This window comes from Buteo buteo, chromosome 11 (genome assembly GCF_964188355.1).
Source record: "Buteo buteo chromosome 11, bButBut1.hap1.1, whole genome shotgun sequence".
Classification (NCBI taxonomy): Eukaryota; Metazoa; Chordata; class Aves; order Accipitriformes; family Accipitridae; genus Buteo; species Buteo buteo.
In genome coordinates, this window is record NC_134181.1 from 39,723,707 (window position 1) to 39,750,973 (window position 27,267).

The 27,267-nt window shown below is 42.4% G+C and overlaps 2 protein-coding genes across 12 annotated transcripts in view; one reads left to right on the plus strand and one right to left on the minus strand.

Annotated features, from left to right (window-relative positions):
* The window catches only part of SFI1 (SFI1 centrin binding protein), a 32,155-nt gene extending 28,866 nt beyond the window's left edge, over positions 1-3,289 (minus strand). For 2 of the 7 annotated variants that reach the window (XM_075041705.1, XM_075041704.1), the window contains exons 1-2: positions 1,307-1,786; positions 576-770 (exon numbers count right to left, since the gene is read on the minus strand). In XM_075041705.1, coding sequence (XP_074897806.1) covers positions 576-595 — 20 coding nt within the window. In that variant the 5' untranslated portion in view covers positions 596-770; positions 1,307-1,786. Of the gene's footprint in view, positions 1-575; positions 771-1,306; positions 1,787-3,261 lie in introns of those variants that run through there. The other 5 variants (XM_075041700.1, XM_075041703.1, XM_075041702.1 and 2 more) reach the window with 5 other exon arrangements.
* A 211-nt stretch (positions 3,290-3,500) lies between these two features.
* On the plus strand, positions 3,501-27,147 carry EIF4ENIF1 (eukaryotic translation initiation factor 4E nuclear import factor 1). Of its 5 annotated transcripts, none has more exons than XM_075041720.1 (19): positions 3,501-3,778; positions 4,316-4,439; positions 7,780-7,853; positions 8,673-8,800; positions 9,391-9,686; positions 10,366-10,567; positions 11,840-12,009; positions 14,550-14,685; positions 15,022-15,201; positions 17,322-17,551; positions 19,038-19,109; positions 19,489-19,672; positions 20,162-20,241; positions 20,616-20,755; positions 20,922-21,006; positions 22,070-22,202; positions 23,401-23,745; positions 23,974-24,138; positions 24,692-27,147. In XM_075041720.1, the coding sequence occupies exons 2-19, from the start codon at positions 4,320-4,322 to the stop codon at positions 24,916-24,918; spliced, it is 2,967 nt and encodes a 988-aa protein (XP_074897821.1). In that variant the 5' UTR covers positions 3,501-3,778; positions 4,316-4,319; the 3' UTR covers positions 24,919-27,147. The 5 variants fall into 5 exon arrangements, with proteins under 5 accessions (XP_074897821.1, XP_074897820.1, XP_074897819.1 ...); XM_075041719.1 differs by having other exon boundaries at positions 11,834-12,009; positions 19,041-19,109; positions 24,692-27,146; XM_075041718.1 differs by having other exon boundaries at positions 4,313-4,439; positions 11,834-12,009; positions 24,692-27,145.
* The last annotated feature ends 120 nt before the right edge of the window (positions 27,148-27,267 follow it).

The window sequence follows — 27,267 nt, forward strand, 5'->3', positions numbered from 1 at the left end:
AAGTCTGAGGCATGTGAATACTTAATGATTTTCCAATAGATGTCATTTTTAACAGATTTTCCTAGATTTGAAACACTGTATGTGCTACACATATGTAGTGACGACAGCCCACGTCCATGAGAATTTCTGGCAAGTAACCACGAAAAATAAGAGTTGAAGAAGGATCATTTGTCCCTTGTACAGTTAGAAAATAAAAGCACGGGAAGAATAAGAGAATTGACTAACACCACAAAATAAATGTGTGGTTGGGCCAACAACGACATCCAAATATCTTACATTCCAGTCTAAGACCTCAAGCTCAAGAACATCATTTTTATATTTGAATGTCATGATAATGCAAACCCACATAAAGCTGTGTTCCGTGATGGGTTTGGGGGGTGGTGGTGTGTTTGTTTGTTGGTTTTTGTTTTGTTTTCAAGAGGAACGCTTTCTGGTTAACAATATTCCATAGAGACCAATAAGCCCTCATATGAGAATAACAACTTTCTTCTGTCCCATGGAATGCCTAAGATGTCATAATAAAAAAAAAATTACAGCTGAGATCTTTAACAAGGTAACATCTTCTTATTGCTTACCTGCTTCTGGATTTCTCCATTTTACTATAGCTCCAAGCCTGCAGTAAACAAATGCACTCTCTGCACTGCAACGTTGTATTATTAGCTTTGGACAAAGCATAAATTGGGTCCTGTTATTTGTGATGAATCCATCAAACGGGTCTATGCTAAACGCAGTCTGTATCTTAACAATGACAGGAACTCCACTCACTCGACCTGTATACAAATAGCATAATGCAATTCTAGATGTTTAACAGAAAAAGCATGTCTGCACACTCAGCCTTGCTGACCTGAACGATACCGTGCTGATGTAATCTGTCGGTAAGAAAAGTCATAACCGCTTGAATCTTAAGACAGCAGCAGTGCCTACCTAAATAAAGCCATGCTAGAAGGATGCTATATAAAGGAGATGACCCTAAGTTATGTTGCCCTACTTAGAAACAAATTAATAATCAAGAGTGACAAAATCAGTACCTAATCAAACTGACTCCTTTTTTCTTTTAAACTACTAAGCTTCTCTCACTTCACAAGCACATAAAAATAAAAAAATGAATTCCATCCAGCTCCAGCAAGAACTCCTGTACGCACAGAACCTTCTACCTCCCAAAGGTCTCAGGGAGAGTAAGACTCTTGTGAAAACACGCAGGGACTTATGATCAGCAACCTCCTCGTCAGTGTGAGATCCAAGGTGGGCATTTCTATAAGCAAGGTTTAAGGGGCAACAGAAAAGAAAAAACAAAACCAAAACTTACTGCAGTCAGGCAAGAGCTTGCCTGCACGACACTCCTCTCGGCACCGGAGAGTTATAGTCTGACCGCTGTTTGTGCTTATGGACAAACACTCAAGAACAACACGATGCTGCTCTAAAGCCCTGCCTTGAGGCGCTGGAGGCCGTGGCCGCGGTACCTGCCTCCCGGGCCACCCAACAACCGGATCCAGCCTCCCCACCGCCGCGGCCAAGCCCCGGGGGACCGGCCGGCTTGCGTTAATGGCTAGGCGAAGGCAGCGCCTCACGGGTCACCGGCAGCCCGCTCCTCGGCAGGCCCGGGGGCTCTGTCTTCCCTAACCGAGACGGCCCCGCACACGCCTGTACGGCCGCATCTGCCTTCGCAAGCCGCCTCCGAAGGGCGGCGGGGGGGGGGGGCGAAAGGCGGCACCAGCCCCACTGGGAGGCGGCTGGAGCCCCGAGGCGGGGGTGAGGGGGGAGTACAGGCCGCCAGCACCTCAGCACCGGGCGCTCTACTCCCGCTCTTCCCGCCCGCCCTCACAGCGGGGAGAGCCCCGCCCACCACCACAAAGAGGGGGCCAGAGCGCCGCCCGCCCCCCCCCCCCCCCCCCCCCGTTGCGGCGGCGCAGCGCCCCGCAGCGGCAGGGAGGAATGCGGGCCGGGCCGGGCCGATGGAGCCCTGAGGCTGCCCGGGGGGTGCAGCCGCCCCCCGGACAAATACCGATCGGTTTAGGGCATAAACGGCAGACCCGAGCAGCGGGGGGGGGGGAAAGGGGCTCAGGGTGCCATGGCACTGAACTGCTGCCCACGCTGCAGCAGGGTAGGTGGAGGGAAAGAAGCATTTTTGGTATTTCTGGGTCATTAGGCTTTTCTGGTGCAAGTATCTGGTAACCGGCGTGTGACAGAAGATGTGCCTCTAGGAATTAACGGAACGTCAGGTCGTAAAAGTCGTGTGTATGAAAGCTACAGTGAAAAACGCACCGCTGCTCCGACACACTCAAAGCCAGTGCCTGCAGCACCTTGCTGCGTGTTTCCCTGAAAAGCAAACTCGCTACCAGAAACTTTGTAATAATTACAAAGCTATCTTGTTTATAATACAGTGCTTTGTCATTTAAGAAAAAAAGAGATGTGTTTATTTGTTTTGTTGCACAGGTAACCAGTTTCTAATACTGGCATTCATTAGAGATCAGGGAAGAAAACATTTTTTTTATTCACCAGAACCTGCAAGTACTTCCTTGGTCCTACACGTGTGTCTGGAAAATTGGGGTCCCTGCCGCGTTTCTGGGTGGCAGCAGGGATGCAGGTGCTGGGGCCATGGCTCCTCAACGGAGCAAGCTGCCTCACTCACCAAGTAACCGCCTTAAGCTGATGTTGAACGCGATTTCTGCTCCTTGTCAGCGACAACCGAAGGATTCGCCAGGTCCGAGTAAGCTACTCCACCGGCTGACCCCCTGCTGTCCCGCGGGAAGCCCAAATTTCCCTTCTGACAGAAGACGGCCAAAGGGCGTTTGACAATACCCGCGACCTGACAGGGCGGTCTGCGTGGGGCACCGGAATTTCACACCTACGCTCCCGTCGGTACCTCAGCACCGCTGCCATGGGCGAAGGCTGCTGAGGGGGACCCTTCCCCGAGCCCCTCGGTTACTCCGCGCAAACGCGCGGTACGAGGAGGGGGAGAGCCCGGCGAACGCGCTAACGAAGCCGCCGGCCGCGCCTCAGCCATCGCTGAGGGGGCCGCGCTCGCGCCGCCGCTTCCCGCCCTTCTCCCACCCCGCAACCGCGTCCCCTCTGTGTCTCCCCCTCCGTCCACCCCCACACACACTCCGTGGGGTCGGTCCCGTCCCCGCCGCCTCCCCGGCTGCCCCGCTCCCGCGGCACATGGCGCCCACCACGTCCCGGCTGCCTCCTCCCCCCGCCGGGTTGCCCAGCGAGAGCGCCTGCGGGCCCTCGGAGGCTCCCCGGGCAACTTTCCTCACCCACCGCAAGCGTTCGCAAGGTGAGAAGACGGTTCGGAGAGAAGCGGGGAAAAGCGGGGGGGGGTGTGTGTGTGAAGACGGACTAACCCCGCGGCGGGGACGAGCGCGGCCCCGACCCACCCCCCAGCCCGCCTTTCCCAGTCAGGCATCGGGCGGGAGAGCCCCGGCGCGCGCTCCCGCCGCCGCCGCGCCTGCGCACGGGCCATTAAATGGGTGCGGGGTGGGGAGCGGAAGGCCCCGGTTACGGCGGCTGAGGAGAGACAGAGTCGGGCGAATAGGGAGAGGGCGCGCGAGCCAGCGCGGAGGGGGCCGGGGCCGACCCGGTGCGCGTGTGGCGCGGGAAGGAGGAGGAGGAAGGAAGGAAGGAGGAAGGAAAAGGGATCGAGAGCGGCGCCGGGCGCCGCCGCCGGGAGGGCGGTCTAGGGGTTGTAAAGCGGAGCCGGTGGCCGGGAGCAGGAAACGCCGCGGGCGGCGGTAAGGCCTTCAGCGGAGCGCCGTCGGGAGACCCGCCGACCGGCGCGGTGAGTGCGACCCCCTGGGGGAGAGACCGGGGGGGGGGGGGGGGGGCAGGTGAGGATCCGCTGAGTCACCTGCCCCGCCGCCGCTGTCCTCCTCCTCCTCCTCCCCTTCGGCTCCGGTGCTTTGGGATAGGGCCTGGGCCGCGCTGCCTCCCCCCCACCCCGCTGCCGCCGCCAGGCGAGTGGGGCCCGTCTCCTCCCGGTGCGGCGGGGATGGGGTGTGGGGGGGGTGTGAGGGGGGGGGGGGGTTGTCCCGATGTCCCCCCCTCCCCGGCCCTGCCGCTCGGTACCTCTCCTTCGGGATCTTTGTTGTGGTAAAGCTGCTTAGGAGCTGGGCTCGGGGGCGGCGGGCTCGGGCTGAGTGTTCCCGCGGGAGGGGCTGGGGGGGGGCTACGAGTAGGGGCGGAAAAAAAATAATAAGGCCCTGTTAGGGAATGGGGTTGTTATCTGTAAGCAGTGGATGGTCTTAGGCTGGAAGGTGGATGCACCCATTAGAAAGGTACGTCTCAAAAGCTGATGGCCTGGTTTTGTTTTAAGTAGGTCCATGGTCAAAGGCTTTGAAGTAGCCATGGATAAAAGAGGAGGCGTAACAGAAACTGAAAACGGTGATGCTTTCCTGGAGTTGAACAGAATTGCGACAAAATACCCGCATCGTTACACAAAGGTTAGCGCTCTCCCCTTTCCTCTGGAAGTTGTGCGTGGAGCTGCTGGTCACAGAAGTAGAGTGGGAGGTGGAGGCTTCTCTGAGAGTGAAGCAGCAAGGTGAAGGCTGAAAAGTCTTTGCTTGGATTAGGATTTGCAAGGTGGTGTGAAATGAGCGACTTGTTAAGTCTGATGTAGCTGCGTGGTTCTGTCCTTGATGCACTTTTTGATTCCCACCACCTTATTTTAATATCTGAGCACCTCACAGCATGTGCTGGAGAGATTATGGTGGAGACTGAAGTATGTTGTTCTACCAGCTTTCCCAAGTGCTTGCACTTCATAGTTCTAGTTCTACTTTCAGCAATGTTCCTGTAAGCAGTTGACCAAAATGTTTCCTTACAGTAGATGCCATTTCCTTGGAACATGTAGCACACTAGATCTTATCGGAAGCTTTAAAGTGTTTACTAAGATGAGTTTTTGTAATCTTAGAATTGCTCATATTTGGCTGCTGGAAGTCAAAGTGCTTCTGACTCCAACCAGTGCTTAGTGTTAAAACTTTAATACAGGTGCTTTTGTTTAGCTGTGATACCTAAGTACGTGCATGAGTGGAAGAACAATAAATAACTTGCAAATAAAGATTCTTTCAATACTAAGTGAGTTTGATACGCTGTGGAGTTCAAGGTTCAAATCTTGCTTGAGGTTTTGGTACCACTGCTGAAAAACATGCTTTTAGAAAGAGCCTGTAATGGTGGCTGATTTTCCCATTGCTGAAACCTGTGGGAACAGGTGGTCATTGCTTTGTGGAAATCTATTAAGACTGTTTGCAACAAATGGCCTGAAGTGTGGAACAGGGTGAGACAGTGTGTTGTTGCTGACTGTTATCTTACTTGAGGAATTCTGAACTGTTAGCTTCCTACTAGGTTGTTTTTTAAAAGAAAAAAAATTATCATTGTGGCTTTGTTCTCTTGAGATAGTAGGGCTAGCTTATTTTAACGAGACATCAACAATAAACGAAGTACTTCATAATTGGCAAAACTTACGTGGGAATTGTATGGCTTTCTAATTATCTCTAACTTATTTGAAAAGATGTAGACTTAACCTTCTAAGATGTAAACTATACTGTTGTTCAGACCTTGTTATTTAATTAACTATAAAGTGAAGGAGAGGAGCTCTCTTTAAACTTTTTTTGCTGCTGGAAAAGTGGTGTATCTATACTTGTTCAGCCTTGCCCAGGTCCTCTCAAGAGTAGTAACTGAATGCAGCTTCAAATTCTGTATGCTTTTTTTGGGCAGTATTCAGCTAGTGCTGGTGGTAGCTATACACTGAAACTGATCCACTTGTAGCTTCAGTTTTGTTAATTCAGTACCTGTAGTTTCTGATCAGGATAGAGTTGCAGAACTAGTGCCAGAAGGCATCTAGTCTTATTTATCTGTTGGTTTCCAAGGAGTCTAAACTCAAGAAACACCAGAAATCAATCTGTGTTAAAATATCTTGCATTGTGGTGGGTTTTTTTACAAGTAGCATCTTAAATATAACTGGTTTAAGGTGCTCCTGTAATCAACATTGTAAGGCAATTTCACATGATCCAGTTTCCTGTTAATTAGGGATGAGAGAAACACTGTTTCAAGACATGTGCTGCTGATTTGGAAGGGGGAGCTGATTTCCTTTAACAGTTTATATGCATTTACTACCAGTAGGAAAACAATTGGCTTGTACTATGAATCCTTCTAAACTGAATAAAACTGTTTAATAACAGCTAAACACACTTTCCTCCACCCACTTAAAAGTACTAGTGTGAGAATTAAAAAAAAAAAAAAACAACAAAAAAACCAAACACCCAAAAACACATTCTGGAAGTGCCACTGTTAATCTCCACTCTCATGAGAATGTTATATAGTCCAAGCTGTGTCGCCTCTAGTTTTTTGGAAGCTGTTGCTCCAAGGGCGCACAGCTAATGAGCGAAAGCCAAGAAACAATTCAAATTTTCCTCACTTCAGTGGAAGAATTGCAATAGGATCTGCTTGAGAGTCTATGGACTCCCTCTCGTGGCCAACAGAATAGTTGGTTTCAAGTCTGGTGATGGACAGTGCTGTTAATACTTGTGATATCTGCATCAGGCAATGATAGCGTTACAGCACTGATGTTCCTTGTAGATCAAGGTTTATTTGGGGAAGCTGTGGGCAGAAAGGCTAGTCTCCCTCTCTTTAATGGAACTCTTTTTGCTGAAGACTAGTACAGGATGATGCTTGGGTATAGATGTAGGGGGGTGTGTGTGCATATTAAGGTTTTGTCCAGGGGAAGCTGCTGTCTGGAAACTTTCAAGTATGAAGCTCCCATAGCTAACGAACTGATTTTAATCACATGGGGATAATGATGTAAAAGCTCTAGAGGATATTGTATCCTTGGGAAAAAGGTAAAGGGATTTCCTCCTTCAGTTTGGCTGATGTGCAGTGTCTGCTGTTAGGATTCCTTTATCCTTCCAGCTGCCCACTGATTTCTGCACAGTTCTGAATCAATTCAGTACAGTTGGGAGTGAGGCAGATTGAAGAAAGGTAATCCTAGGGAGAGTGAGTAAGTTTAATTAGAAATGTGCACATTGACTGCAGCCAAGTTAACAATGATTCAGAGCACTGATGATCATGCCACTGGTAATGCTTTTTAAGTGTAGCAAACTGCAGTGAGAGTGTAGATTGATTATTAGTCTGCCTCAAATGACTAACTGCTCGGGGGTGTGCGATAGTAAACTAAGGACTGTATTTGAAAGCTGGTAGAAAGTGGGAGAACTGTAGTAATTATTCAGCATTGATTTGGTGTTGGGTAGAGTTGGTAATTGTATAACATGCATTTAGGTATCTTGGAATTGGTGGTGGTCAAATTGCAAGCTTCTGTGGAATTTGCAGATCTACATTAGTAACTGGTATTGTGGTAATGCTTTTTTTACCTGCTGAATCTTAATATAGTGTTAAACATAGCAATTTTGATTCTATCTTGAGAACTTACTAGCTCCAGTATCAATGATGCCTGTCTTGCTTATAAGCTGAATGGTCCAGGGAAGTGAATAGGTAAATGTGTATGATGTGAATGGCCTTTGAAGTGTTAATGAGGACTGAACCTGACCTACTAAGGCTTAGTACTTCAAATAAGTGTTTGTTCAGTGGTCAGTGGTAGAAGAACTGAAAAATAAACTTGCTGTCTAAGGTCGACTTTTCACTGCAGTATTTCACAGGAAATGAAACAACGTATTGGGAAACTTGGGTAGTCAAATTAAAACACTAAATTGAACAGGCAGTCTGGAATAGATATTTTGGGTCACTTGAGTCTTGTCTGGGTAAGAATTGGAATTAACTGCTTGCTTTTCCTAGGAGGAACTGCTGGATATTAAAGAGCGTCCCTACTCTAAGCAAAGACCTTCTTGTCTTTCTGAAAAATATGACAGGTATTTTCTTCATTCTACAAAAACTATATACATTTTTTTCCAAAATAAAAGTTTAAATTGCAAAAAGTTCTTAGCTAAGAAGTGCACTTACATTGATGCAAGGTATATGTGCTGCAGAGTTTAGTGTATGACAGTGTTTTCAGAAGTACTAATCTACTAGGAAAGGCTTAATGCTCTAGCTAGGGATTTTGTGCTTTGAACAAAGATTGTAACATGAGATCCAGCAGAAAATAACTTCACACAAGTCTTACGGACTTGCAGGAAAAACTACCAAGAATATAGATGGCTGTATAGCACAGACTGACTGGGTCATGTTGCAACAAGCTGACTTGCTTGATAGATGACTCCCATGTTGACAGTGTACCTTATTTAAGAATGAAGGTGAGAGTGTTTTGGCTTGTGTTTCTAAGTTTGCTAAACAGCAGTATCTTTACTATTCAAATTAATTTATTGTACAAGTATGTATGAGATTGAGGTAGAATTTTCTGAGTGCTTAAAAACAGTGCTGTGTGATCTTCTTGAGCTGTTTTTCAGTGTACCAAGCAAACTTCACCAATAACTGGTGGGACAACATGTCCATATGTTGTCTCTTTTATAATCTGATGCTGGGTATTTTACTTCCTTACTGTTACAGAAGGGATCCAGAATACTGTGTATGAGGTAATAAAGTATAGTAAGGCAAAGATTTAGAAGTTGGGTATGAAAGGTGCTTCACTTGTACAGACTACTAGTCAGTGAATTCCAGGTTTTCAGCAGCAGTACTATGAATTACTTATTAGACTACAAGTAGCAAACAGTCCTGCAATTTTATTTTCATAGCGATGGTGTCTGGGATCCAGAGAAGTGGCATGCATCTTTATATCCAAGTTCAGGAAGAACTTCACCAGTGGAAAGCTTTAAAAAAGATTTGGATTCAGATCGGACTTCTCTTATGCGTAGGATAGTAGGTAAGTGTGTTCTTATAGCACAAGACTCGAAAGTGAACATAGGCTGTTGGCAAAACCTTTCCTTTGGGATGACACAAATGTGACTAAAAGTATCTCTGAAAATTGTTTGACTGCATGGAATAAGTGTCAAGGAAATCTTGATTGCTCCGACTATAGTCTAGTTTCTGGTATTCTGGTAACTTATCTAACAGCAGACTTCAGTAGCAGTCCGTTATTATATCCTACTATTTTTGCTATATAATAGTAAATGCATATGTAATAATGCAAGTAAAATGTCAATGTAATAACACAGGGGACAATTTCCCTACAATTCAAGACTGTGTACTTAAAAGGTCTGTAGTGGGAAAGCAGGTACTTCCTAGGAGACTGCAATGATTCCTCAATATCCAACTGTAAATTTAATTTTTTTCCTCTGCAATTCCTGTGGTCTCGGCTAGATTAGCTTCGTGAAAATAAATCATGAGTGTTTTCCTTTGCAAAGTTCTGGGATAGCAGCAAGGCTATGGAACAGGAGGCTACTATACAGATAACTAGCTTGTATTTACTAATACATTAAATTCAATGCTTTTTGTGTGGTCTTTGACTTGTAGATCCAAGAGAGCGAGTGAAAGAAGATGACTTGGATGTAGTCTTAAGTCCACAAAGGCGAAGCTTTGGAGGTGGCTGTCATGTAACTGCAGCTATTAGCTCACGTCGAGCAGGGAGCCCATTAGAAAAGGAGAATGACGGTGTCCGTGTTATTGGTGGCCGTAGGATTGGCAGCGGAAGAATTATCTCTTCTCGTAACTTTGATAAAGACCACCGGGGTGGTGAAAAAGACATACGTGATTCTAGAGATGCAAGAGACCGAGATCGTGAGAGGGACTACAAAGATAAACGCTTCAGGGTTTGTTCTTTCTTTTCCTGATTGCATATTAAATCAGAGGTTTTGGACACTTTGCACTAAAAGCAACAGGGGCAAGTTATCTGCATACAGCAGTTGAGTGTTCTGTGCAAGTAGGCCATTTCTTCTTAAAAGCACCTTTATGGTGTAAAGGGCAAGCAGTCAGTGCTTCAAAAACTTAGTTTTCAGTCCTTTGGACGGCTCAACTGGGATGTGTCTAATACTGTGTAGCTTACAAACCTTGCCTGTGGTAGATGTAATAGAAAGATATTAAAAAGTCTAATAGTTCACTTGTAGTTCTTGACCTAGAAGTTGTTGGTGAATGTTGTCTCTAACCTCAGGTGGAAGCTTTCCATGCTTTCAGACATAATTTTTTTCTTTTTTTTTAAAAAGGAGAAACCACTAGCCTACCTTTCAGGATACAAAACTGAGTTTATATAGGTACTGGCAGACCAATAGCCTTCAGTGTAAGGAAGCAGAAGTTCAACTGTGAAGCTTAAAATGTAAAAGCTTACTGAGCATGCGGAGTGTGCATATAAAACTTAAAAAAAAAAAAAAAAAAAAAAAAAAAACAAAAAAAAATCCAGAACTGGTGTAAAAAGGTGGTAATTTGCTTTGGAGGTCAGGGAGGAATCTTACGAAACAGCATTTTATGGTTAATGTTTTTAATATCCCACTTCAGAGGGAATTTGGTGACAGCAAGCGTGTCTTTGGGGAGCGAAGAAGGAATGACTCCTACACTGAAGAGGAACCCGAGTGGTTTTCTGCTGGTCCTACAAGTCAGTCTGAAACCATTGAGCTCACCGGCTTTGATGATAAAATTCTGGAGGAAGATCACAAAGGGAGAAAACGTACAAGACGACGCACAGCCTCACTAAAGGAAGGTAATGGCAGATTCGACAAAAGCTTTGCTTGTTGGCTAGTATGGCGCTGGGTGTAGGGGTGATTGTTACAGATCCAGGCAATTGTAAAGAATAATGTAGTTTACCAACCTTTATCTTAAACTTGCATAGGTTTTGATCATCCTGAAGCATAAGATGTAAGGCCCATGACTGATCTTTCAGACTGCAAATACCTTTAAGTGATAAAATACTATTTTTTCAAAAGGCAGGCAGGACTGTGAGGCTGGGAAAAAAAACTTGTATGGATGTTGAATGATACCAGGAATTTGTGGGCTCTTAAAAGGGTCTTGTCCATTTCTGTACACTGCTGGGTGCTAAAGGTTTGGTTTAAACTAAGCTAATGCTCTGAGGTACTGGAAATATTTTTTTTCCTTATAGTAATACTAACATTAGGAACACTGAGTTGAACATACAGCTGCCAGTAATACAGCTTTAAGATGAATTTGGAGACTATCTGAATTTGTCTGCAGTCATTGGACTTCAAGTCTACAATTATTATTACCACTGTGAAAGCTGTAGTATAAATCTCTCTGAGGCAAGAGAGAGGATGACTTCTTAATGCTAGAAATTCCACAGGTGGACAACGTAAACCTGAAGAGTTCAGGTTTAGTTGTGTATTCACTTAACCAAAATGTAGTACAGTTTCAAGGATACTAGGTTTGTAGTCATGTTACAGCTTTTTTGCAGCACCTGTGCAAGCTTGTTGTGTCTTTAAAATGACATGTGCTTTGCTCCTGCTGGAGGAGAGGAGCAATATTTGTCATATGTTGACAATATTAAGAACTTGTGTCAAGTAACAGCTTTCAGGGAGTCTGCTCTCTGGGAGCACCTAGGAAGAAGGCAGGAGCTGCCAAAGGATTCTTGATGGAAAAACAGCAGCAGCTGTTAACTTACTGTAACAGCTGTATCTGCTTGGTGTGATGTAACATCTGATCTGTTCTGTATATTTCCTGGGTTGATCAGGATGCAGTTGTTTACACATGATTCAGTGGCAGTTCTTATTTTCTTGAAGTAGATAGCCTTCATTACAGACTAGAAGCTCTGTGCTAGGAGTTCTAGTGAGTGCTAGTTTCTGTTGTGGCAGACTGCAGCCAGCACAATATAAGTGATGAAATATCACATAGGTGGCTAGATTATTCTGGTCCTATGCTCCTAATTCCTAGGCAAATGCATTGACTGTTAGGCACTGTTCCCATAGGAAATAGTCAAGTTCAGTGACTCAGCAATCACTTGATTTTTCTTTTTAAGGGATAGAATGCAATGGTGGAGTGGCAGAAGAGGATGAAGCACAAACTGTCCTTGCCAATGAAACTCCAGCAGATCAAGAAGTTCCTAGGGAAGCTGTTTTACAAGAACCAGCTCCAGGAGAGTTTGACTTCAATGAGTTCTTTAACTTGGATAAAAGTGTTCCTGGCCTGGCTTCGGTGAGGTGTTTTGTTTTGTTTTTCTAGAACTGGCTGTATTCATAAGCAGCATTTTTTGCTGCAGCTGCATTCAGTGAAAGCTAAAACTTCCTGCTTTGTGAAGTTGCTTTATGCAGTGTGTAAGTCTAAGAGGAATTTGCAGAGGTTTAGCTTTGCAGTGTTAGGATGTTACTTCTCAAGTGTTATCCCTGGGACTGGCTCCATCTCTAAAGAAAGTGTATGAGGCAAGCTAGCTGATTATTTTTCCTTTTTGGTCATTACTTGAAGACTCAAAATCACTATCCTGGGTGGATGATCTTTGAAATTATTACAAATATGTTCAGAGAAGTTTCAGTCAAATCCATTCAAATGGATGTGTTGTGCGAGCTTCCTGGAAGGCAGTAAGCCTGGAGACACCTGATGAATGCTGTCTCAGATATAGTTGCATTGTTATCGATACCAGTAATGTGGCTGAAAGGATGTATGTCTGACGGGGTTTGAATCTTTATTACTTAAACCTCTGTATAGTGGTTAATTCATTATTTAGAACTATTACTACTGAGTTGGAAAAAGAAACATAGCCTATTAATTCAGTTAAAAGCATGTTTAAACAATGTTATTGATGTGACTAGTAGATACTCTGTGTAGCCCAGGTCATATGTGGGATGCTACTGACACCTAGGAGCTAGTAACAAGACTATGAAGAAAGACTGACACTTGCACTGCAAGTTTCTTCCAATAGTGGATTTTTTACCTCCAGCCATGATTTGATGGGGATTCTGGTACTTCTGTTGGTAGTGTGCAGTTCTTGAACATCTGATTTCTAGAGGTAATAGTAGATGGTTAGTGTTCACTGTTTTTAGTCTGAAAGCTGTACCTGGTCTGTACCTTAGCATGCTTTTTCCTCTTCACCACAAGAAGGGGTAAGCGGGTTCAGCAAGTACTGACTAAGCACAGGCCTAATCCATCAACTGCTGATGTTTTTATTCTGACCTCTACATCACTAGGAAGAAAAGCTATTCTTGACTATTCTAGATGGTATAACTGATTAGTAGATGGAATTTGAGTAAAAAGGCTTAGTGTTGTAGAAAGGTAAGTTTTTAAAAAAAAAAAAATACTCTGACAGGAAAGAAACAGACCTGATATACAGTTTAGAAATGTTAAGGTTTAAAAAAGTAGAATCCTGACCTAGTCTTTAATGTGGAAGAGCTGCTTGCATTAAAAAAGGTTTGTCATACATACATAGTGGAGAGTTTGTTCTCCCTACAGAAGATGTAAATGATGTGTCTGTTAGGCTTGACAATCTGATTTTCAGCATACCTACAAGATGGTAACTCCTTTCAAAAACAGGGAATTCTCAAATCACAAAATATCTGCTGATGAAACTTTAGTGGGCAGATGCTTATAATTTGTCAAAAAAGCAAGTTTCAGACTAACCAGAACTTATCATAATATTCTTTCTTTGTATTGGTTATGTCTGTGATGAGTGTTATAGTAGATTTGTACATTTCCTGACATAACTGTCCTAATTCTTCTAATATGTTAGATTCAAACAATCAAAACCAAACGGATCAATACTATATTGGTTTTGCTGTTGTAAATAGTGTTGAGAGCCCCTTGTTTCAGAGAAAACAGCTTCTCTGGCAGAAGGAAGCTCTTCTTTTTTTTCTAAAAGTAAATGTGCTGTTTGGTAAAACTTCATCTGTGCCTATTGAGCAGGTTTTTAACTGGATGCTATCTTACAAGATAAGAAGAGCTTTAGTTTGAGTTAAATTTTATAATGCGCTGTTTCTTGAATACTTGTAATGATGAGCTAAGAAGTAAACAGTTGCTATAAACTGTAGTGACTTCTGACAGATTAACTCAATGATATACTGCTTAGTGACCTCAGTTCTGCCTGGAAGGGAGAAAGTGCTAGCTGCTAGTACTTTGATGACGCAGACTCTGACTTGAAGAATGCAACCCTCTTATTCCCAAAATGGTTCAGCATGTGAAGTGCAAGCAAGTAACCTGTAGCTACTGGCCTTCTCCCCCCAGTCCTTGTGGGATGCTCGCAAGTTGGGGAGTAATCTTTACGCTTCATTCCAGGCACTGTCCTTGGCTGGTGCTGGAACTGAATTGAATTGTGATTGCAGAAAATCCAATGGATCAGAGTACTCCTTCTGGACAGTGATAGGGACCAGCCTTGAGCTGACTCTCAGAATTACTAATTGTTATGATTTGTTGTAATTCTTGGGGCAAATGCTTCTAATTTTTTTGGCATATCCACTTTAAAATGGAATAGTTAATGATCTTTGGATGCTCTGATTATGCTGTTTCAGTTACAGTTTTACTCTGAACAAATACTTGGTATAAATAGAAGATGTGTGATGGGTTATGCTGACTACGCAAATGCTGCCATATTAGGAGGAAAAAAAAAACAGTTCAAAGCTGCTAAACTCTGGGAGTAGCATCTAGTTGTCTGCAGCAGAAGAATATTGATTGCACAGTAAAGCTTCTCAAGTATGTTGCTGATCTTGCTTCTGTTAAGAGTATCTTTTTTTTTTGCCCCCATAATCTAGATGATAGAAGATGTGCTGGGAGAAGGTTCAGTGTCTGCCAGCAGGTTCAGCAGGTGGTTTTCTAATCCTAGTCGTTCTGGAAGTCGGTCAAGCAGCTTGAGATCTACACCACATGAGGAACTGGAGAGGCTAGCAGGTAAGATTATAGGACAATGCAGGGTCAGATCACCTCCTTCCATATTCCTTCCTACTCATTCAATAAGAACATGGCAGATTAAGCTTTAGGATAGTGAATTCTCCCACAGTTTAAGCACTTGACATTCTTTTGGAAGCTTTTAGAGTAAGCAGCTATAAGTTCTTTTTTTATAAATGCTTTTGTCATGCTTCCTGATGACTTTCCAGCTGATCTTGGGCAAGGGGTGTGAGGCATAACTTTTCAGTGACATATTGAAGTTGGTTACCAGTGTATGTTCATCTGGAGACATTGGGTTGGTAAACTGATGTCGCAGTGCTCCTGGTTTTGCTGTTTCAGGTCTAGAGCAAGCCATTCTCTCCCCTGGCCAGAACTCTGGAAACTACTTTGCTCCCATTCCATTGGAAGACCACTCTGAAAACAAAGTGGACATCCTAGAAATGCTACAGAAAGCCAAAGTGGACTTAAAACCTCTTCTCTCAAGTCTTTCAGCCAACAAGGAAAAGCTTAGAGAGAGCAGTAAGTGCCTCTTCAGATATTGTCAAGTTCTTGTGATGCAGTATCTCAAGGCAAGAGGCTTGGTATTCTGGAAGCCTCAACTACCAAGTCCAGGAGTAGGAAGTATTACAGGTTTACTTACACTACTGAAATTCCAGTATTCAACAGATCTCAGTTGTCAATATCATCACTGATTCTTTTCATCCTAATCACAGGATGACATCGGGACTCTCTCGAACCGCTTTACTGGCCAGTAATAATCATAAGTTAAGATGATGCAAGTCTTGATCTGAGTTTCCAGCTTTGTCTATGGCATTTACATAAGTTTGTCATACTGGAGACTGGTAATGTCAGCTCTGAAACTATGTGGCATTTAAACTCTGGCTTTACCAAAAACTTAGTGTAAGTCATTCTTGCAAACATCTATAATGGATCACATTGATCCATTAAGTATCAGTATCTAAAAAGATGGAACAGTGGCTTGAGGATGTCAATTTTTTCAGGTGTGTACTGTAAACTTGAACTTCTCAAGACTGTTGCTAGCACTTGAAGCACAGTGGTCTCTGCTCACTGTTCAGTGCATTAATTAAATGGTTAATATAGAGCAACAATATGGGAAGAGATTTGTCTTAGTTATGCTAACTTGGCTAGAATCATGGCATTCCAGGGAACTTAGTCTGTTAGAATTCACTTTTGCTAGCACCAGCTGTTCTAGACAGAGTTCAGGGCTGACTTTAAACTTGCTGTTCAAGGACACTTCCAAGTTAGGGATTTGCATGTTTGGGCCCATAGCATGCATGGAGGGTACAAAATGCATGTGTTCTGTGAAATCTGAAGGTCTAATTCCGAATTGGTTTCTCTTTGGCAAGCAGCATGTATTGCCGTGTAAACTGGACTGAACAAAAAGTAATGCTACTTTGTGATTCGTGTGAAGTAGCTAGGAAGGAAAGCATCCAAGCACTGCAAATATTCTTAAGCATCCAGTCTGGGAGTAGGGAGTGTCGGCTAACATGTGGAGAACTTTTTCTTAATTTGACTGAAATAGAACTACAAGTCCTTTCTGTGTTCTGCTTAGTCTGACTTTCCTACTAAAAGCTTTTTCAACTTTGATCCTCACAAACCAAGGATGAAAGAACAAAAAATTGTGGGGAAGCTTTCATGCACTCAAAAGTACCTGATGTGGGTTCTCTATTCCCATAAAATGCTGTGCAGTTCTTCAAGTGTTGTGGAGTTTTCAGGTCAATTCCTCTCCACCAATGTCATATTTTTCCTCATGTTCCATGCTGCATGTCTGCATCATTGTTTCTTTTCTCCACCTTCTTGCCCAAATTTCCAGTAAATCTTATTTCTTTGGGCCAGCATCTGCTACAGCAACCCATGGCATGCTCCTGTCTCTTCTGCCTTTTCTCTTAAGGTGTCATACCTTGTGATGTGTGTTAGCTGGTCCACAAAGCATGTCTAGCCTTGATGTCGGGCACTGATAGATATTTATATATGCATACACAGGAAAAAAGTACTGCTTAATGACACTTGTACCTTATTCTGGTTATGCCAGTGAAATCTTTCTATAGTGGCTTTCATTTCTGAGCAAAAAATCTACTTCAGACTTTATGCACACCAAACTAAGTGTGTAACTGAGTCTCCAAAGTATCAAAATTTTCCAGGTATGTATTCTCTCCACTTACAATAGCTTCAGACCATTTGACATTGCTTACCCTGTGGCTGTAAGACCATCTGGTCTCCTGGAGTATAAGATAAATGGAACTCTCCTAATTGAAAAAGAACAAACTCAGCTGTCAGGTGAATATTCTTTATTAAAAGCAGGTGAAGTTTTAAAATGTAGTAACATGTCTTGCAGGATAAATGAAAGCTAGTGAGAACTTATCAGTGGAAACCTAAATGGGTTCTTGTGGAGTCTTATGTGCCTGTAGTTGTTCATGGCAATACTCCTAATTTGGATATTAGAATATCAGTCTAAACACAGGTCAGACATGGTTTGACAGCTACTATGAAGATCAGAAGATAGGTTTTTGGCTGTTGCTTGTTTTCAGACAATTTGTATTCAACACCTGTACAAGAATTATTAGCTCACTTGTAAACAGAGAACCATGGCTTACCAGTATTCCTTCTGTATTTCTCAGCACATTCAGGGGTTGTACTTTCAGTGGAAGAAGTCGAAGCTGGCCTAAAAGGCCTGAAAGTGGATCAGGAGGGAAAAATTGCTACTCCATTTATGGCTGAGCAAATGGAGGAAGCATTGAATGTTGCTGGCTCCAGACAGATCAAGAAAGATGGAGATATGACTGCATTTAACAAACTAGTCAGCACTATGAAGGCAAGTGGGACTCTACCTTCACAGCCCAAAGTCAATGTAAGTAGCAGACTCCCGGCTTTTCTGAACTTGTGCTAAGACATGGGTTATGAACTGGAAACCCCTTTCATGAGCTGTCTGATAACATGGGAGCCGTGACTGGATACAGCAGCATGATATTAAATATAGGCTTACATTTAGAATATTGTTGCTTGGAGGGGAAAGTAAGGAAGGTGCTTTGGTCATTTTGCCCTAGCCAAGGTAATTAAAAGTGGGGCTTTCTTCAGTTCAGGGTTCACAGGGTTGATTCCATGTTAAGTGTCCAAAAGCCCCAGAACTCTAATACCATGTGAGAAGTCTAATAATTGTCACCTTGAAAGTGGACCTATGTGAATATCTAATCCCATAGATTAATATCTGGACTTGAAGACTATAAATACTTGCCCCCAAAAAGATCCTGTATGATGAAAAGGCTGAATCCTCTACTATAGAGGACACTTTGATTAGTGTCTAAAACTTTCCTACATTTGAACTCATCCTGTCTGAACCTTATTTAACGAAAATACATCTGTAGAAAAGGTACTATCTGTATAACAGACATCATCAGTCCACTCTATGGAAGACTCACTAGTGTTAGTTTAATGGTTGCCTTAGTGCTGCTATTAAAAGGTATCTCTGTTAAAATGCTTGTAGTATGGGTACAGGTAACACCTGAAGCCCAGATGTCTTGCTTTAGTGACTTTTAAGAGGTATGTCAGTGTATGGTCTAATATTTTAAAATGGGATTGTAAAATTATTTGTACTAAGATTAAACTAAACTGAATACTTGTTAGCTGAAAGATTAATATTAAACAACAGATGATACCAAGCTTTAGGCTGGAAGAGATTGTAGTATGAAATTTCATCCTGCCACTAACTGCCTAAACAGTATGCTTGACCCAGAAGCTATCAATAACTACTTCTGGCACCATAAAATACTTCCAACAACTGAGTAAGTGTAAAGCATCTGGTTTTCCTGCCAAAATTCACCCAAGGACTTTCAGCCTCATCCCACTTCACTAAAAGATAATGAAGAATGTAAATTTTCCCTGTGAAGAATTTGCAGACTTTCACACTTAAATCGAGATTTTTCATTTCTGGCTGTCCCTTTACATTGACATGTAATTTTGATGTATAGAAGAATATCTTAAATAATTTGTCTAATATACAAACACTTTTGTTTGTTCATAGTTTCAGTTGGCCACTTGGCCCAATATTTCATCTCCAGTTTACACAATTATAAATTCATATATCTTACCCAAACCTGAATAAGGCATGTTGAACTACCTGTATGCAATCCAGCACTAGGCATTTTCGTAGCTAGGGAAGACCTGTGAGCCAGCTCAGCCCTTAATTTTGCTGGAATTTTATTTGGCTGATGCATAAACTATGGTTCTAACAGAACAGGTGAAATTATTTCTGTCACTGAGACAAATGTGGATTGTCTCTTAATGAGTTTGATGCTTGTTGTATCTACATCTAATTTACAATGTTTTCATTTTCGTAGCAGAGCCTCGAGAGCCACATATTGTCACCTCCAGAGATGCCGGGCCAGCCTCTATCAAAGAATATTCTGCAGGTACTTATTGGGGGGGGTGGGGAGTACTTAAAAGTGTATCCCTAATGGGAAAACAAAAATTATTTGAAAATAAGACATTTAAGGCAATTATGGGATCACTAATCAAACAAGACTCTAGAGAGAGGAAAGAGAACTAGTCACTAGTTCAGTTTACTTAGAAATTTGTCTCGTCATGCTATTTCCCATGATTACAACTTGAAAATAAAAAACCTGGCCAAGTGCCTAATTCTAAGGGCAATCCAGAATTGGAGTATCTTGTTGTACAAGTCCACCTTGTCTTTTTAACTTGCTATAAATAGTGTAGCCTGTAGTGTAGTAAAATGAGCTCATTTGTATAAATTGATCCTACTCTGAACATTCTTTCATTACTTATTCTTAGGAACTTCTTGGTCCACCCATTACCAGACCTGCTTCATCAAATGTGTTAAGTGGCCTCATAGGTGGTTTGGAACCTGCAGCCTCTTTACTGACACAAAGAGCACCTTCTCCCCCGATTCCACCTGTGTTTCCAACTAGAGCTGCTTCTGCAGATTACCTGCGCCATAGAATATCTTCACCCATTGGTGAGACTGCTTGCAAAACAGTTTTTCTTTTTTATTACTTGAGTTTGTTTTAAAGAATTCTTTGCAGAACAATAAAACTTCCTGGCACTTGGTGGGTAACCAGGTCAGTGTCTGCCTCTTGAGTGCAAGATGCCTTTTTACTTACTAGTCTCTAATGTTAAATTAATCTCAAAAAAATGTAGATGTCTGTGGTGGATCATCTAGACCTCACAGTAAATTCTGGTGTGGAGTAATGTGCTCAGCTACTGTATAGGAAGCTAATTTTCAGAGACTACTTGGCCATTTGTATTGCAAAACACTACTATGGCTTCCCTGTAGCTCTCCAGCCTAGTGACAAGAGATATAGCTGTGTGTAGACTTAAGGGATGAGCTGAGAGCCTTCATAAGGAATCCTTAATTCATGTAGAATTGTTTAACTTAGGGTTGTATATTGTATATATTGAAAGAAACTGTTAATCCTTTTAAATACAACTGCTGAATGTTCTTTAGGTTTTGGACAAGGTTCTCAGCAATTGCTTGGTGATCCATTTCCAGGTGTAAGGAAGCCCATGAGTCCAGTTGCTGCCCAGGTTAGATTAAATGCTCTTTGCTTAATGTGTACTCATCTCTTTTTACATTGTGTGGTCTAGAACTAACCTGTGGAAACACATGTATAGCTGTTGCATTCAGATGTTTATGCTTAATTAAGTTCACTCTGAGTATGAGGGTGCAAAGTCCAATTTATTAGTCTCAAAACCTCATTGCAATTGGACCCATCTTAGAGTGCCCCAAGTGCAAGATTTTTTTGAAACTTCTGTTGTCTGTCAATAACACAGACAGCTGTTGGTGGGCAGACACTTTGTGAAGACATTAGTAGCTATAGCAGTGAAACTTCAGTATCTTAAAAAAAACCTAACCAAATACAATCTCTGATTTGTGTGGTTTTTATACAACTCTACTTCAGATGAGTCCTTTGGAAATACAACAAGCTGCATTAGAGGGACTAGCATTACCACATGACTTGGCCATACAGGCAGCAAACTTCTATCAGCATGGCTTTGGTAAACCACAAATGGACAAAAGCAGAGATGGCTACAGAAACAGGTGAGTATCTGACTGAAATTTGAGGGGTACACTGTCAACTGATTTTTTTTTAATGTATTGTCTTTTGCTAGATATTAGTCATTCAAGCTTGTATTGGGTTTTGGCAATCCTGCCTTTCATTCTGTACCAAGAGTAGAGCTACTTCTTACTAACTTGTCTGTCACAGGCAGCAGCGAGTGACTAAATCACCTGCGCCAGGACACAGAGGGAATGCATCTTCTCCAGCCCCTACAGCATCCATTACTAGCATGGTCAGTAACTAATGTATAATGATTGTAGGAAAAGCTGTAAAAGTGTCTGTAGTAACTAGAGTATAGCAACTGTAATCAATGGGAGAAAGGGAGGCCATAGAGGAGTTAATCATATTCATGTTTTATCAGTTGCCACATGATACAAGAATGAATTACACTTCATATTTAACTTAATGTGTTCACTTTGGAAAACAGCCCTTTCTGACCACTATCTTATCTAAAACTGAAGAAGCACCATTAATATTACCTTGACCTGGTCTCCTGAAACCAAAGGAAGATAACTATGAAAACTCAGGCCCTTATATTTTCGCACTTAAGTTTTCAGAGGACAAGTGCTGAAAGCCGTTAGCCACTTTGGAGAACACTGGTCTTCACTTATGAAGTGACTTACCTAAGTGACTGTAGGTTGAAATATTACCTAGGAGCTTCAGGGTCACTTTGAAAATAAATAAAATCTCAAAGCCAAGCTGTTGCCTCACTACCTTCAGTACTGTGTAGAATGTTGCTATGATCTAAATTTTCCGATTAATCAGTCAAGTATTTACAGCTCAGGACTAGCACAGATGATCAGCTGCTAAATGAAACAAGTACTTTTGTTTGTATACCAAATGAGTGGCTTCCAGATGTTATGACTTTGAATGGGGGAAAAATATAAATGAGGCAATAGTTTTCTGCAGATGCATCAGTCCTGAGTTAATACAGATAAGGCAGCTCTGTAGGAACTCCTGTTGAGCTGCTGTTCTGAACTGATAGCGGAGAGGAAACAGCTGTAACTTAAAATACAGCTCATCCACTTTTTCAAGCCTGTTAAGGTACACTTAACTTTGAGAACATCTGCTGGTTTTAATATAGGTATTGGACTTCTGCAAAAGCTAAAGAGAGTGCTTAAGATAGAATAAAGCTATGAAATGAGGTGAAGTAAAATCATGGGCATGCATGGCTGATTCAAAAGAGCTTTAAATGGAAAGGATGTGCTGGAATTGGTGTCCACCCACAACTAAGATAGTGTGGCCTAGATAATGAGTACCAAGTAAGGCATTGCTTCTTACTATGTTCTCTACAGCTCTCTCCTTCCTTTACACCTACCTCTGTGATTCGTAAGATGTACGAGAGCAAGGAGAAAAGCAAAGAGGAGCCAGTTTCTGGGAAAATGAAAGTTGGTGATGGTAAAGATGAAAATCAGAGGCCAAATGAAGGTATCGTAATGGCTTTAAAATAACACACACCAGAGAGATTTGGAATAGCATCAAAGAGCTTCAGCACATAATATGCCCAGGCTAACTTTAGACATTCCTGATTTGTGGAGATGAGGAGGGTGTAGAAATGAGCCTATAATGAGAGGAAAGATTAGAGCCATGGAGAGGATACACTTCCAAGTGCAGTCTTCCAGCAGTGTTGGGTTTAAAGCCATTTTTTCTTTACCTGTCAGTTTGTGAGTAATAGTGATACTAAGAGGCCTGGACCAAAACTGTTTCTTTGCATCTGGTCTTGACGAACAGGCATATTAACAATAATGCTTTCATATATCTCTACGCCAGTAATTGAGTACAAGCAACTTACAGCCCTCTTGGGACATCTTAACTGAACAATCAAAGCTGAGACCAATTAAGCTCTTCTAAGTGTAGCAGGTCAAGGAAGCATTCTGTCACCCTAACTGATGTAAGTGGCTATTAAAAGGAAATGCTCGATACCAATTGCCTGACCCAGTAAGACTAACATGTCTAATTGCAATGACACTGTCTTCAATACTGGTAACTACAGAAGTAGTTTGCAGTTCCTATTACACAGTTGGTTTTTTCCTTTTAGCACTCCAACTATTACTGCTACCTCAACTAGTAGCAGATGATTCTAAGGTATTTTAGGCCTTGTCTACCTGATCTAGATGGCCTGTGGAAGTACCTTCTTGAGGTGCCTTAGTGTTCCAAATCTTGTTAAGCGTGTGTCAGACACAGAAGGCTGCTGCTAACCCCCCCCATCTAAACTGGAAAACAACTTCAGGCTAGATTTCTGGCACAACTCCATATTACAATTTTGTCTAGGGAGGATCCCTTGTACCTCCTGTTGCCTTTGGGACTGACTCATCCATGCTGCTAGTTCAAAATTTCTAAGAAAAGGGAAAAATAAGAATTAAAGGTGGAGTTACTGCTGATTCTGACCTAATTTAAGCTTGCTGCCAAGGGATTTCTGTGCGACACATTCGTTCTCGTTACTGTTTTGAAATAATTTGGCCAAAAGCAGCCAGGAATGACAGATGCTTGCTATTAAATATATATATATATATATGACTAAAGTTCAACTAGTCCTGGAATCTAGCTATCAAATCCAGTCATCAGCTTTAATTTTCCTTAGTTGTAATCTCTAGCTGTGGACTATAATAGTTGTATTCAATTCTAGCTACAGATAACCTACTGTCTAGTTCTGTGGAGAATGCAGATCAAGAAACTTTGCCCACCTTAGGTACCAAACTACCTGCACTGCAACGCTCTGCATGTTCCACACCTCTTACCCAAGCAAATCGTTGCACCAAAGAGCAAGACTACAGGCCTAAATCAACTGGTAGAAAGACTCCTACAATGGCCTCCCCAGTACCAGGAGGCCCTTTTCTTCGTCCTGTTCATCAAGTACCCCTTGTTCCCCATGTACCAATTGTACGACCTGCTCATCAACTGCATCCAGGATTGGTCCAGAGAATGCTGGCACAGGGGGTTCATCCGCAACATCTTCCTCTACTGCAAGCAGGTAACGTGTACTTCTTTTCCCTTAAGTTAATGCATGTTCTTTGTAAGACTGACTTTGTGTTAGGAACAGCACAAACTGATACTCATTACTGGTAATGTTTATTACATCAAAGCTTACCTTTTAAAACCAGGCAATAAATTCCAGTCTATCTAAATATATAAATGTTTGTTTTGCTTTAAGTTCCTTATGCTTATTAGGCAAGAAGTTTCCTCACTTCTTGTTCAACAGGTATGCTTCCTCCTGGGGTAGACCTGTCTCACTTGCAGGGAATATCTGCTCCCATCCTTGGCCAACCTTTCTATCCACTACCAACAGCAAGCCATCACATCTTAAATCCACGTTCTGGGACACCTTTGCAGCTAGCGATGATGCAACAGCAACTACAACGATCAGGTAGGCTAAAACATAAAACAGGAGTGTGAGTTTCAGGACACTGACTAGCCTGCTCCAGGTACTATATTTGTTGGCCTGTTTCAGTATGCTGAGCTAACAGGAAGCTACTTTGTTAATTTAGATATTCATAATCACTAATCTTGTGTGGGTATCGAGCAGTTTGGGGCACTACAGGCTCTGACGCCAGAAGAAAGTTCTAAGCAAGGCATTCAGTTTCAAGATAGATGTTGCTATTGACATCTGCCTTTTGCAGCACATGTGCTGTCTTTCCTTCCTTGCTGGGTGAGAGGCTACCCACCTATCTCAAAATGCTATTTGATGCTGTTCTTCCAGTTAAAACCTGCATGATACTGTGTCCAGAACTGGCTGGCAGTGTCAGGCAGTTTATGGGAGTACTAAAGAGAATAAACATGTGGGGCCTGGATTTCCCAGGGCTAGTAGAATGAGTAAAAGCCATGTCCAGCTCACATGCCTTATCAGGCGATTGCTCTAGGGCAGATCTCATTGTTGGGTGAACGTATTACTCCACCTCTAATAGCTTTACGTTTCACAGGCACTGGAGCGCAGGGATCAGCCACTGGCGCACAAACAACCCCTCAAAATGTGCTGCCTCGGACTGGATTATCTCATGGGCACACACAGCTTGACCATCGCCCCAGCCAGAGAAGTGGCTCTCCCATTGGCCTTGCAAAATGGTTTGGTTCAGATGTCTTGCAGCAGCCTCTCCCTTCCATGCCATCCAAAGTCATCAGTGTAGATGAACTGGAATACCGGCAGTGAACAGTGACCACTGGGTGGAACACTTGCGATTCTTTAGACTGGATAAAAATGTCCATAGTCAGGACTTCACCTCTGTTTGTTTTTTGGGGCTTTTATTTTTAGCACTCTGTGCAAAATTTCTTTTTGAGAGACTAAAGCACATGGCACCTGTCCTGGTCTCATGTCTGCATCAAGACTAAAGGATCCATTATGGCTTGAATAGTGAAGCCTGAAGAAATTTAGATGCAAGACAAAGCCAGTTTAATCCTGGAAGTGTCTATTTTTTTTTGTTTTTGTAAGATATGTGAATGAAGTGCTGATATTCTCTAGTGTAGAGGTAGCAGCTATGGATTCCTCCTGCAGAAAACTAAATGTATAGACCCTTGTGTACAGACTTGTGTATAAACAATCTTTTGTATATATACACATAGAATAGCCTTTTTGAATCTATACAGCTGTACATAAGAGTAGCTGGTAACAGTTGAGCTTTAGTTGTGCCTATGGTTTGGATCTTTCTCCATTGTATGTGTGGGACTTTCTTTAAGATTAAAGTTGCATATCCCAAGTGTGAGTGAACAGGATAAAGTTGCTTTGCCTTTTCTTGCTGCTCATCTCCTCTAGGTCTCCCTCTCACGTTCTTCTGTCACGTACTGTGCACTCAGTGTAGCTAAAGTGTCAAAGTAAAAAGCCCACATCTTGCTGTCTGTGTAGCAAAGGTCTGATTCCTTGTGTGTATGACTCTTGCCACCAAATGAGCGAATTGTTTAGTCTGAACAGCCTTGAGGATGAGACCTGGTACAGTAATGATAAAGCCAGATCTTCACTCTGCCATAAGCAGAGACTGTAGGTTCCTAATGGTCATAGCTCTTTCAACAGGGCTGGTGCTGGTCCTTGTTTAGCTGCAGTATTTTCTTTGTTTTAATCTTTCAAACCAGTTACTAAAGGTCATCAAAATGGAACCTTTGAATCCTTGCCTTTCAACTCCTCAGTCATAGCTGTGGTATGTTCTATTCTGCCTTCACTTCTATTTACAGAAGGGAGTCCCAAGAACTGTCCTCAATCTAATGTGCATCTACTGATGCAATTACTGTGAAGCTTGCCTTTGGAGTCTTGTTCTGTGGCTTGAAAGGGGGAGGATGGGGTAGTTTTGTGATCTTATGGTGTATATTTGGTTTTAAAATACTATGTTCCTTTTAAGCCTGTTTCCTGAACAGTTAAGTGTTCTCTTCCATCCTTCTACTGCATGGTTCCTCACTTCACTCTCTCACTTGTGTTGAGTCTAGTACTGCTGTCATGTCCTCTATCTAGCTTAGGCCATTGTGCTCTTTTAAAAAAGGTGAAAGCAAAACCAGAATTCTCACGGACTTGCTCTTTCTTAGGTCTCACTGAATGCAAAACCAGCAGCAGAAAAAAAAAAAATCACTTGACTATATTATAACAATTGCCAGCATGCTGTGGTGGGTTTGTTTCAGTCCAGCAGAGACAATGTTGTACAGAAATAGCAAGCTGAAATCGCCAATGTGGAATCTGTTGGGGGTCACCCTTACTTCCAGCAGTTGTTCCTAAAACAATCTGTGTAGAACATGCAATCACCAGCTTGTCCTTGTAAGATTGTTTTCATACTTTTTTAACTTGACACTTTCCCAGTAACATTCTGTAAATAAAGTTGATTCTACCAGCTGTCTGTATCAACTGCTCTTAACTAAACTATAATGTCACTATGTTGATTAACTTCTAGCATTGTTCTTGTGTGTAAGCTAAAACCATGCTTTGTGCTGAATCTGCAGAAAATTTCAACTTTAGTTTTACCTTCCATGTGGGGGAGAGGAACAGTCTGCTTTGAAGGTAACTGGCCTCACTGAAGACATACAATGGAATTGCTGCATTTCAATTTTTTATAGTCTTGGTTAAGTGTAAGGAATGAGATTCCAGTGTACTAGAAGAACTTGTAAAATCAACCAGCTCTAAAGAAAGGGTGAATGAGGTTCACTGTTCATAGCTTCAACTCTGCCCCCTTCCAGTCAAGGCAGTAGTTCAGCTCACTTATGCAGGTATCTCACTTCCAAGCTTAGAAAAAATATTAGGGAAAATGCCTAGAGTAGAACCAAGGGTTGAACATTTTCTTAACAGGCTGAGTAGTAACTACTGTTGGCAAGGGTTTAGTGCTTGAATGGGTGTCTGAAATCACTGTACTTCCCTTTTTGTATCTGTCATAACATCAGAGGGAGCATTTTTGACACATCTAAGTAAACACCCCTACTTCCTTTTTGTAGGAGAGCAAATGCTAGTGTAATGCATTTGATAAGCTTTTTGCTCATGTTGGAGCTCTAACTTTATTCATTTCTATTAAAAAAGCAATAGAACTGCTCC

What these genes read in the sequence shown, in the direction of transcription:
- EIF4ENIF1 (XM_075041718.1), top strand. Translation starts at nt 4,320, where the DNA reads ATGGTCAAAGGCTTTGAAGTAGCCATGGATAAAAGAGGAGGCGTAACA. An exon ending in TATCAAAGAATATTCTGCAG is followed by an intron (nt 19,110 to 19,488) that starts GTACTTATTGGG and finishes ACTTATTCTTAG; the next exon opens with GAACTTCTTGGTCCACCCAT. An exon ending in AAATCAGAGGCCAAATGAAG is followed by an intron (nt 22,203 to 23,400) that starts GTATCGTAATGG and finishes ATTCAATTCTAG; the next exon opens with CTACAGATAACCTACTGTCT.